This window comes from Hippoglossus hippoglossus, chromosome 16, assembly GCF_009819705.1.
Source record: "Hippoglossus hippoglossus isolate fHipHip1 chromosome 16, fHipHip1.pri, whole genome shotgun sequence".
Classification (NCBI taxonomy): Eukaryota; Metazoa; Chordata; class Actinopteri; order Pleuronectiformes; family Pleuronectidae; genus Hippoglossus; species Hippoglossus hippoglossus.
Genome location: NC_047166.1, coordinates 4,657,449 through 4,670,133, shown reverse-complemented (window position 1 = coordinate 4,670,133; position 12,685 = coordinate 4,657,449). Strand labels below are relative to the sequence as shown.

Genomic DNA, 12,685 nt, shown 5'->3' with positions numbered 1-12,685 from the left:
TTATAAAACAGCCACATCAATATTATGTGATTAGAAATCATGGTACCTCAATGACTCATTCAATTAATTCTGCCTTTCTAGCTACTTGCACCCTTTACTTTAAAAAAAAAAAACATCCTCAAGAGACGAGAAGAGCCAGGATATAACAAATGAGATTTATTTTTACATATGCAGTCCAAATATACATATATTAGAATAAATGTTTAAAAAGCCCTAACCTACACCACCCAGTTCAAGACCTGTGAAGTCGATAGAAGTCAAGTGTTGATGTGGAAACACACCAGCAGGATAAACGCCGTCTGTGTGCATAACCTTTGGATTTAATCAAACCCCTCCTAACGCTACCACATCATTTCTCATTTATTAAAACTATTAGATCCCAACAAACCCAATCCTGGCTCCTGAACACAACCCCCGCCCCTCCACAAACAGGAAATAAAGACAAGTGAGAGCGAGGGCACGCGTCAGGGAGATCCCAGAAGGCAGAGTCCTGTTCCAGTTACATACAGTGTAGACAGAGACAGGAGGAGAGCGGAGTAGGTGAGCAGGCAGTGGAGGATTTCACTTACAGTAAAACAAGCCATCTCTGGTGCATCAGGGATCACAGCAGCAGGGCAGGGCTGAGTGCCCTCACTACCTCATCCCCTGAAACATTATCCCTCCACCCATCCATCCATCCCAGCTAGCAGGCAGCAGGAGCAGGAGCACAGGGTTGTCCATGCATTTAAACCAATCTCCCTGATCTCTGTCCCACTACACCCAAAAGGTTCTGAGCCGGGGTCGAAACAGCCGTCGCCAGAGCCAACACTCGAGGCAGTTAACATACCCTCTCGTGATGCGGCCACCCAATCTCATTTAGAGTTAATGCTGTACAAAGCTTGCAGGAGCATGACTCAGAAAGCAGTGCAGAGAGCAGGGAAGCCTTTCAAAGGAAGATCAGAAGCAATCAACAGAGAAACCCTGTGTCACTGCTGGGGAGGGATGTGATTGCTCTGAGGGGCCTGGTGGAAAACAACCCGGACCAACCACCTTCCACCGATTTCCGGCCAGTGCATTTATTTAAAAGATAAAAAATAAAAATCAATAGAAGCCCTTGTCCCTCCATTAGTGAGGGACAGTTGCCCGTACAAGCATCTGCACCAAAAGCAAGAGAGCTCACTTTGCTGTGAGGGAAAGTGAAGGAAAATCTAAACCAACCTGTATTACATTACAAACCCTTTTGGCCAAACAAAGCCTTAAACTAGTGTTCAATAAATATCATCTGGGACATTAATGTCTAAATATTATTACATCGTGAGAAAACGGGAATGACGGCGGCGACAGAGCGGTTTGCAGTTCAGTCTACTAGAGGTGGATTTTTATTGCCCAATATCCTGGTAGAGGGAAAACATTTACTGGCTTGTAAAGTAGAGCTTTCAAAGGGAGGACAGTTTGCAAAGATAGAAACTGTGATGAGATACAAAAAAGGTACCTTATAATGAGTTACATTTTTTTTAATTGGATTTTCAATCAATCAATTCTAATCATGTACCTCTTTCAACCACCACACACCCCCTGCCTGCTTATTTAATCCTCTTTACTATCCCTCCTTCACTGGTCCCTCTCTTCTTGCTGTTTTTTTATTTTTATTTTTCTTAACCAGACTATAGACAAATCAACCCCAGTGTCCCTCTGTGAAATGGTTCATTTCTACCTGTCTGTCCATTCCCCCTCTGCCTGCGTCTGTTTGTCTATCTGTCCGTTTCTCCATTTGCCTGGAGGTGAAGGAGGTGGTCAGTGATGGGGTCTTAGTTGGACTGGCAGCAGACGCCCTTACTGGTCGAGTTCTGGGTGGGCTCGACCGTGATGGGCACTACGTTGGAGGCTGGTGAAAAGTCTGTGTCGCTTCGCCCTGACATTTGCCTCTGTGACACAATGTTGTAGATGGCTGTGGAGGAGAGAGAGAGAGGGGGGGGGGGGGGGGGGGGGGGGGGGTGAAAAGAAGAGAGTTAATGTGTAGATGCCTCAGAATCGAGCCAACAGTGGGACATATTGTGATAAAGACAAACAGCATGGCAATACTGAACAACAACTGTTCTATCCAGACTCCTGGCAGCAGTGCAGGATTCTTTCAATCCTAAACTGGCATCGTTATGTCATGTGGCAGCACCCAGCCTCATTTGAGGCATACCCCACAGCTACAGGATTTAATACCTTTTAAATTAAAATTGCTATAACTACATAAATGTAATACATTATGGGTCTGTGACTTGCTTCTGTGAGCCTGCATGCTAATAATGCTACTACACACAAAGGAAAAGTACATATCTAGCAGAAAACACACAAGTGAACATTTGAATTGTTAATCCTTCAATATCATCAAGTTCTTCAATGATTCTATACATGTCTGAACTCTGTGGTTTACAGTAGATGCCATTGGAGTGATCGGCTGATCAACTAAACTAGGAGCGCAAACTTAAGCTGCTTTCAGACAAGAGCTGAAATCCAGACATCTTCCTAAACCCTCCAGGAAGGGGCTGTGTGTGAGACGCAAACGTCAGAGTCAGTAGCTCAATTTGAAAAACTTTTCCTGCCAGAAATGTCCAGGAAGTGTCCGAGTGAGCTCACGTGACTTTGTCCTTCACAGCGAGCGAGTGGGCGTGTTGATGACGTTTCCAACACACAACAAAAGCGAAACAAAACCATATATATATATTTCTCAGAATGAAAATGAGCTGTCAGGGGCCCAACAGCTCACCTGGTTGAGCGGAGCTGTCTTAGTCCACCTGTAGTGGCCCTTCATTTCACTGAACTCTAAGGTGTCAGTGTGCTGGTAACAGAAACCTCTGCTTTCTGCAGTGGAATTTAAACATCATGTTTTGCCTACTGCATGATCTACCTAGTCTCCACCCTTCACCTGAAGGTTTCTGACATTTTCCTGTTGTTGAGAACGTGTCTGACCCTCATGTTCTCTGTGTTCTTCATACGTAAAACCCAATTCTCTAGGTTATCATGTCTGAAAACAGCTTTACTGTTGCACGCTGCCACTTTAACTCTAGACTGCAGCCATATGTGGAAGATAACTCCTGAAATAAAAACTGCCTATGAGGCAAGACGGTTTAAATCAAAACAGGTCACCTGTCTGACTGTGACATGACACGTCAGGTGGTGAAAGTACGACTCATTACGTTAGACCCTTCAACGCCCCTGCTGCTGAGCCGGTGTTGACAATAACAAAACAACATGACACTTTCTGCCCCGCGATCCGTCGGCTGCTGAGGGGAGACCTCACATCTACACATGTGAGGTCTCCTCTACTCCACTAGGTCTTAAGTTCAGTTCTTACTTCCCTGCTAATGCACCGCCGACATCCTTTCTTCTCATCCCTTAATGAGCTGATTAGCACCATTAGCTCAATGGGGCTTGTGGGTTCAAAGTTTCCATGAATCTGAAATATTCCTGCCGAGCTGTGTTGTGGGCAGATTGGCTCAAGCGGAGGCAGAGGGCAATTGAACATTGGGCAGAAGCTGAATACAAACAGCCAAGTGGTGCACACTTGCAGACTGATAGCCCCTGCAGCAATTCAAATGGAAGAACCACTCGCTGTTGGATTGTCCCTTTAGGTGCTCCAGGGGTCGATAGTCACAACAATTTGCTTTTCTTCTCTCCATTTTCCCAAATCTTCAACATCAAACACACTTGTTGGTGTCGCCGTGAGCCTCCTGGGGAAACCGCTCAGACATCGACTCATCTGAGACACACTTCATTTATTTACAAAACACAAATGTCAACTACAAATTTGGATTTCTATCTCGAATGAGGGGCAGCACCGGGTTCAGTGGGTCAAAGTGAGTTTGTGACCACAAACAGACATCAGTACTTAGTGGTCATCAGGTGATTGTCTCCATAGGTGCTCCCCCCAGTGCTGATTGCCTGATTGGCTTTTCAGTTTGACAATTACTCACATTTCTGACCTTAAAAGAAAAGATCAAGTCTTCTCTTGCCACAGATGCCTCATTAGTGATGGACACAGAGGACTGATTATATGGATTTTGCTGCCATCTAGTGGCAGAAGAGGGGTTGTTATGTAAAGTCTGCATGGGAATTGAACATTTGGGGACAAAACAATACCCTGTACACTTAACAGTAAGCGTTATGATTGGATGGCTTTAGGAGTGTTTCATTCTGTGACTTGGTCAATTTCCTGTCCCTTATCCAGGGTCGTGTGGGAGTGGCAGCTTTGATTTGATATGAACACAAAAACAAAAACACAAAATGCACAGAAATGTGAAACCCACCTGTGAGAATAGTTTGGAAAGCCAGCTCCACATTGGATGAGTCTAACGCTGACGTCTCCAGGAAAGACAATCCATGCTTCTCTGTAAAGCACAAATACACAAACACAGTCCCACGATTAATCATTAGAGGCCTCCATTGTTATTAACGTTCATAAATACACTGAGATGTTAAATACTGCACTGATTCAGTTTTACATTTCTCACTCACTACAGGGTTCCCACAGGAAAGGGAACTGCTTTGTAATCAAACTCAAAATATTTTATTGGGAGGAATATAAGTGTTTAAATTACACATACAAAAATACTACTGTTTTACAGACTTAAGTATAGTTGGTCTGTTTTAATTTTGTCACAGACTATATTTGTTCTTGCCATGTTAGGTAAAACGTTTGGGTAAAACATGACTGTGACAGTGATCCAGCATTAACAACACCAGGACCCTGACACTGCAGTGCGTTGAAATTCAGCCATCTTTAGTTTTATTATAGTTACACCTGTGCCCTTCTTTCTGTGACATTTAAAAATGTCTGCTGTGAAAAAAGCCCCATAACAAATGGTAAAATACAACAAATAGTTGACCTTTTCAGTGGAATTTGTCCTTACTAACAGTCAAAAACACCCAGAAATGTACGATATGGAAGATATTTCCCCATTTGGGAAAATATCTGTACTTTTTTGTTAATTGATAAAGATCATATAAGCCAGTATTCAAGCAAAATAAGAGAATATATTTAATAGTTCCAGCTTCTCAAGGGTGAATATTTGCTGCTTTTCCTCACCTTAAAATTAAGAGCTTTAGGTTTGAGAGTGTAAGTTGGACAAAACAAGACATTTAATAATGTCAACCTTCATGAGGTTGGAAATTGTCATTCCCATTTTTTTTACTTTACTGATGCTTTATAGACCAAATAGTTAATCAAGAAACTGATAAACTGATGATAAAAACAATTGTTAACTGCAGGCTTAGTTGATAAATAGATCCATCACATAAATCAATATGTCAGTCCACTTGTTTCAGAATTATTCATTTGTGTCCTTTTTTAAAAATCGGAAGGAGATTTAGAATAAAACCCAATTAAAAAAAGAATCACAGGTGAGGGGATGATTGTCACACAGTGGCGTCAGTTGGCCCATTGTCACTGTTGTGTTCTTGGTGGAGAACCCATTACTCGTTACATTATCATACACTTTGCATTGACGCGTCCGCCACATGATCTTTATGTAAATCGGGCGTCATAATTGAAGTCAGTTGTGTAAGAAAACAAATCGGTACAAACAGAAAGCACCAACGTTCCTAGAAACGAAAATGACTTTCTTTAATCTCGCATGAATCAACAAGACTCTACTGTTTGACTTTCTAACATTCAGTCCAATCACGTGTCAGTTAGCAGGTGCAACACCAGCCAATAAACTCAAGGTCAAGCGTAGACATATGGCCCAGGCACTACAAAATAATTAACGTCAAAATCCTACAGAAAAAAATTCTATCTAAGTGAACTGACATGTTCGCTGTGCAAAACAAACTTGCCCTGAAGCAAAATGCACTCAAACACGTACATGGCAGTGACGTGCACCAGTTTGTTGTCATGTTCACGCACAGTATCGCAGTGCAAACATTTCTATCATGGGTGTTCCCAGTGAGGATCAGCATGTTAAGACTGGCAGTTAAAATACTGCAGTGCACACTTGACTGTCAACAACACACATGATATGTTTTAATCCACTTAGGGAGCTCATTAAAGCGACTAGAGGTGAGATTTAACTTAATCTAATGAGGCAGAGTCGCAAGCATTACAGGCTACCTACTGTAAGTTCTCACACAAAAATCCATCACAGGGACCGTACCTGCCAAGGACTTGGCTTCATCGGTGGGCACCGCCCTCAGGTGGCGTAGATCACTTTTGTTTCCCACCAACATGATGACTATGTTGCTGTCTGCATGGTCCTGCAGCTCCTTCAGCCAGCGCTCAGCATTTTCATACGTCAGGTGCTTGGCGATGTCGTAAACCAAGAGTGCTCCAACTGCTCCACGGTAGTACCTGGATAACATGAGAACCAAATTTAACAATTTGCTCTTGTTGCAACCTGTTGATTTAGGGATTCTTCGTGGGTGTGACACACGGGCTCAGCCAGCTGACATCCCATCGGCAACAGCAGCAGAAACACAAGAAATAGAACTGTGAAGCTAAAACCACTGCACACAAAACTCATAACACAAGTAAACACTGATTCAAGTTATTTGTTTCCTCAACGTCTGCATGTGTTTGACACACTACGAGTCAGCGCCTCGGTGGCTGCCGCATCCTGGAAGACTCGAAAAGAGTTGAATAAAAGGGATGGGACCTTGACCATGAGATGAGGAGGACGCTTTGATGAACAGATCACTTCCTGACCCAAGGCAAAAAGGTACATTTTGTAGTTTTAATCACTTGCTATGATCTCTTTCTAGCTTTTTGAGGGACGATAACGCTGCTCAAAAGGTTGATTCTAAATTTAATTTAATCCCAAAGAGGATGTTCTGTTGTTTCAAGCTTCTAATGGTTGGAAGTTTACATCTGCTACCATAGCAACATTTTAAAGTACAGTCACATGCAAACCTCATGTGACGGTGAGGGACAGTTTTAACAAAAACACTACCTAACTTTTACTGAGTAACAGTTACCTCATGTGATGATTGATTCTGTTAGGTGAACTTTTAAGTGGTTTCAATGTGGAGAACAAACAAATCTATCAACCTATTGACTGGAGCTGGGATTGTGTTGTCCCGCTCACTAACTTAAACACAACTGAACGGTGGGTATTACCCATGATCCCTTGCTCTTACTGAACCGGAAGAGCTGCTGCTGTAAGAAATCCAACAAACTCTTTTTAGAATTCTTCATATTTTAAAAGTTTCCTGGCTGAATATTGGATATAAACGCTGTTTTTTAATAACTTCTAAGTCTTTTCAACTGATCTACAGTTCAGCTTTACTCTTATACTTGCTGCATGGGCGAACTGATGCATGTGGATCTATATGTGTGCAGGATTCAATTAAGACTTCAACTGAGCGTGCACTTGTGTGAAGTGGATATCTGTGGACATGTGATGAAGCAGGTCTTTTGATGATTCGCTCTCTTGTACTCACGCAGAGGTGATAGCTCGGTATCGCTCCTGTCCAGCTGTGTCCCAGATCTGAGCCTTGATGGTCTTGCCTTCTACCTGGATGCTGCGTGTGGCAAACTCCACCCCGATGGTGCTCTTGCTCTCCAGGCTGAACTCATTCCTGGTGAAGCGGGACAGCAGGTTACTCTTCCCTACACCGGAATCTCCAATCAGCACCACTACAGAATCCAGACAAAGAAAGACGCCAATCGTTAGCACACTCGTTAATGGGATCGTGGTATTTAGGGAACTAGCAATGTGCTTTTCCTTCATCATACGTTGTTGAGACGGCCAGAGTCACGGGTAAAGCGGAAATTACACAATTAAAAGACGACCAAAATGAAGAAAATGAAAGATTTCTCTCTTTTTTTTTTTTATTAGACATTTTAATGAAGAATTGGCTACAAAAATGCTTTTAACTTTTTCGGCTTGACTCAAAAGAATCTCATTTTCAGCGTGTACATAGAGAATGAAAAACACACAGACATGATGATTTGATGAGTGTGTTTTTGAGCAGCACAGTGTACTGGCGGCAGCTGTAAAGGGGAATTCATGGCATGCCTTTGCTGTAACAGTTCATTAAAAACACAAAGGCCGTACACTGAACAACATGGGTTGCCCTCTTTTTTTTTTTTAATCATGTGATTCGCATTGCTATTAAATCACCTGCCTCGCCAATAATGCTCATGTGTGGCTCCCGGCCAAAGCAGAGCAGAAACTCCGGGGACTCCCATCGAGTGAGAACAATAAATACTTGAACCACCTGCTTTTTTCAGGAAATAAAAGCAGGTTAAACACGTGATTCCAGGTGAAACCAGTGTGTTGCTGCAGGTTTCCGCCATCGAATGTTTAGTAAATCAGTTAAAGAAAAACTGTAAAGAGACCTGCGACATCGATAGATTACAAGACATGTGTGTACAAATCAATAGGTGCGAGTGGATTGTCCTGCTGTTTCAAAAGCTGGTATACAAACGTTTACACATTAACTCCTTAAACTGAGCCCTCGTGCAGTCACACAGTACTGTCAGCCCTGTGGTTATATATCAACCCTCCTCCATATTGCTTCAGTTAGCAGACGCACCATTTTACATCCCCAGACAAAACTTAAATCTATCTTATTTGCCAACATCTCTTACGTGGACTACACCAGTAAAAAAAAAAAGACCTTGTGCTGGTTTACCTATAAACTTCAGCTGGGTTTTTATTGACGCAGAGGTAAGAGGTAAATTACTACACTAATGATTGGAGCCTGACCTGTAAGGATTTGTTTGGGAATGATACCAATATATTTGCCATTATATCAAAAAAAATTGACAATGATTCCCAAGAGCCAACACTGTTTATTCTGTAAAACGCAGATACCGATATGTCTATCGGACGATTTTTAATGAAACAAGCGGTAAATTGGTCGGACACTGTTAACGATTTCAATGGAGCTATACCTTTAATACTGAGTGCATAATCGTAAAACAAAAAAACAAAAAGGCTCTAATGTTGCGTCTCCTCCTAACATGTACACGACCGGGGCGTTATTAGGATGATTGTTTGTCAGAACAATACTTCCATAATTGTCAGGTGAGTCAGTGTGTCAGAGGGAACCTACCCCACCAACACACACCAGCCTGCCGTTTGGAAACAGGAACTCGTCATGGAATGTTGAAATTGTGTTAACAAACCAACCAACTGTGTCTACACATGCATTTAAGCAATGCTACCCTTTCCGTGGGGAAACTGTGTGTATTAAAAGGTTGTCAGTGTTGCTGTGGTGCAACATACACAAGTAGAAACTTGAAGAGCTGACTTTCTTTTAGGACTTTGAAATAATCAAAATATGGGGAAGCATCTGAGGAGTGAATGTTCCAACAGTGTGGGGCCTCCTCCATGCCAAAAAAGGCAACGTCGGCATTCTCCATTTTGTCCAGAACAAAGGATCTTGGGCGGAGGACATAAATCATTAAGCAACCATTTCTAGGTCCTTTGCCATCAGACAGGTAATATCATGGCTGCATAACACACCCATTCACTCACCCTTTTGTTGGTTTTACATTCTTCGGCTAAAAAGATATGACGCCTCCCTTAGATATTATACAATGCTGCTCCCAGTAACATAGCCAAGCCTTCAACTCCTGGAATGAAGAGAATTAAATTAATGCCTCTGCTCCTTTTCAGTATTTGCTTCTCTGTGAAATGAAAGCGGTGTATAATGCTAAAAGCAGGCTACGTAAAAGAGAAATACCTTCAATTAAAGAAGGAGGATGTGTGGTGATTTTAAGGAAGTTAAAGAGTCATATATCCACTTAACGTGGGCTTTTAAAACAACTTACTCAATTTGGCGGGTGTTAAGAAAGGGATGACATGGGAGTAAAGCAGTTAGTCTGACATTTAAAAAGTTTCTTAAAATACCTGGCTGGTATTAAGGCTTCACTAACAGGGAGGACAGCAGCGTAGCTTCCTGTGATCATGTCTCCATCGGTGGATAAAGGTTTATGTGACTCACTGGGAGCTCACACACGACTTGACTCATGCTGCCCGACAGCAAGGGGTAAAAATGGAGGCTGTAGGAACAATGCAGAGCCAAAACAAGAATGTTAGCTCTTTCCTTGTTCAAGTGAAAAACCTGAGCGGCAGCCGACACCTTATCAGTGTCCTTGCACCGCAGCACTTTATTCAGATAAATTTGCTATTTGGTCACCGTATCATTGGTTCAGTGAGTGAGTGAGTGAGCAAATCTCTTCTCCTCTATAGTCTGAGGCAGGGCTTCGTTGTGGCCACACACACTTCTCATGCAGGTATTTCCAGTTTGACAACACACACTTGTTTAGTGTTCTATATTTGTTCAGACGGTGAGCACATCATTTCCCCTTTCTTATGGAAAGGTAAAACTACCGAGAGCTGTTCGTGCCAGTTTGCCAAACAGGAAAATTCACTATTCTTTATCTTTGGTAGAGGACACTTTGTTTAAGTGTTTCTGCGCTTTATGCCGCCTGAAATGATCTGGTCACCAGGCGAGCTTTCTAATATCTATACAACACGGTGCTTATTTAAAAACCTGTCAATAGAGATTGTTTTGATGATTCTTTTTCACAATGAAACATAAAAAAATTGCAGAACCAAATCTTCAAATGTCTCATTTAAGAGGAAACAGAGGATGTTGGCATTCCCCCCCCCCCCCCACCACTAAGTTGCTTGGAAAAATATTAAAGCCATTAATCTATCATCAAAACAGTTGCTGATCATTATTTTCTGATAATTTGATGTCACCTGTTAGAGCTTATATGGAGAGAAAAGTTAGAACAAAGTGTTAGAAACTATTGTTTAATATGAAAATTGAATGATTTTTGTCCAAATGCTAAAATCTGCATGTGCATTTCTCATCTCAATATACCTTGCCTATTTAAATGGATGCCACTAATGACAGTGTTTGATCATTTGATTTACCAGAGGGTTATTTTTTTGTACGACGAAAGACCGAACACAAAACAAGTTTCTTGGGGAAACTATCAAACGATCAAAACAGTTACTGATGGTTATGTTCTGATAATTTGTGTCCAACCACAAAGATCTGCGTGTTACACCTCGGATATTTGTTGCCGTCAATAAAAGATAATTTGAGGATTTATCTTTACACTGAAGGAAAAATGCAGAAGCAAATCTGAATTGCTTTGTTCAACCAACACATGACACAAGGACGAGTAGGAAACCCTCTCATTTAGGGGGTTGGAGACGGAGAATACTCGGGTTTGAAGAAGATGATCAAATCCTTTTGGGTGTGAATCTTGGAGCAAGTGTTTGGAGCTTATAGTGACAATTTAAATGGGTTGACTGGTGATTTCCTGTAAACCAGTAAGTCCACAGCTCCACACCACTCTGGTTTCTTCCACAAGTCAAGCACATATGTTTTTAGTTGGAGGTGTCAGTTGATGACCCCCGTGTTGACCCAAGCATCTCAGGGGTGGTTGCATCATCGGCCTGCAGAGATGACGACAGATGCTGCTTCACACACACTCACACAGAGAGACACACACATAGCCACACACACAGACACACACATATATATATATATATATAAACATTTAAAAGCTGCCTGGACCCCTGCTGTCCTGCTTCTGCTGTTACGCTCGTGACGCCATTTCCCTCAACTTCAGCCGCATCACACAACAAAGTTCGCGCGGCGCCGCTGAACGACCTCCGGCACCTTGACGTCGTCGAACCCTTGTTTTTTAAACTAACAGGTGTTTTCCGCTCGGCTCGCGAACTCCCCTCGAGAAGAGAAGATAACCCCCCCCGGACTTCCACTCACCTTTGAACAGATAGTCGTACTCGTCCTCCCGGTTGCTCATCGTGCCTCCTCTTCGCTGGTGGGCGAAGCTCGATCCGAGTGGCGGACAAAACTTCTGTCGCGTTTCCTTCTCAGCTGCGACAGAGACCGAGCCACGGGGCGGACTTTTTTTATTTGTGTGTATCCGCTGACACGACGCAGAATCCCGCAGGGGCGAGCGACGACCAGGACGCTGTGGTGTGACTTCCGGGGACGAGAACGCGACTCCTCCGTCGTCACCTGGCTTTAGAGTCGAAGCCGGAAACTTGAGTTCTTCTTCTTCTTCTTCTTCTTCACCTTCTGTCACTCGATGGCTGCGACGTCACGCCAACTCCCCCCACCCCACGCCACCATTTTAGTCCCGCCCCCTGCTGCGCTCCCAGTGGCGGGCGGCTGACCGACACCTGTCAACTGGCTCTCACGCGATTAGTCCGCGCCGCTGTCACTGGCCTCCCCCCCCCCCCCCCCCCCCCCCCCCGGTCGTCAATGGGGGATGACGTGTGAGGCTCCGGGGCCTCAACAGGTACAACATGAAAAACTGTGTCTGTCAAAACAAAGTCACTTTACTTTGTTCACTGATACAATTATGATTCCAACCTGATTTCAAACACGTTTAATAAATATTTCTGTGGGTAATTTAATGATTTTATTGCTGAACGTTGTACATTTAACGTGATTGTAATGTCATTTATGTTACAGAAGTGACACTTTAAGTTTCTAAGCATCTGATTGATCTGATTGTAATAAATTAATAAAGAGTTGCAAATGTCTTTATTCTGCCAGTTAATATATATGCATATGTATATATATATATGTATAATCATATATGGCCATAAAATCCACTATAATAAAGTCCTACGCACCCTTATATAAAATCCAGGCTCAGGTTCTGGGTGGGTGTTCAAAATTATATAGAAAAACTGGACACACAATTTAGTTTTCAGGA

The 12,685-nt window shown here is 42.8% G+C and overlaps 1 protein-coding gene across 1 annotated transcript; it reads right to left on the bottom strand.

Moving 5' to 3' along the window:
* Window positions 1-136: 136 nt before the first annotated feature.
* On the bottom strand, window positions 137-12,071 carry rab11al (RAB11a, member RAS oncogene family, like). Its single transcript, XM_034610104.1, has 5 exons — window positions 11,722-12,071; window positions 7,405-7,600; window positions 6,123-6,316; window positions 4,278-4,358; window positions 137-1,927 (listed from the first exon to the last, which is right to left on the bottom strand). Exons 1-5 carry the CDS (start codon window positions 11,759-11,761, stop codon window positions 1,788-1,790), a joined length of 651 nt encoding a protein of 216 aa, XP_034465995.1. The 5' UTR covers window positions 11,762-12,071; the 3' UTR covers window positions 137-1,787.
* Between the last annotated feature and the right edge of the window lie 614 nt (window positions 12,072-12,685).

Bases quoted from the DNA above. Each gene is read 5' to 3' on its own strand.
- rab11al (XM_034610104.1), bottom strand. From the start codon at position 11,761: ATGAGCAACCGGGAGGACGAGTACGACTATCTGTTCAAAG. The intron at 7,601-11,721 runs GTGAGTGGAAGT...TGGATTCTGTAG, and splicing joins GTACGACTATCTGTTCAAAG to TGGTGCTGATTGGAGATTCC. The intron at 6,317-7,404 runs GTGAGTACAAGA...CATGTTATCCAG, and splicing joins TACCGAGCTATCACCTCTGC to GTACTACCGTGGAGCAGTTG.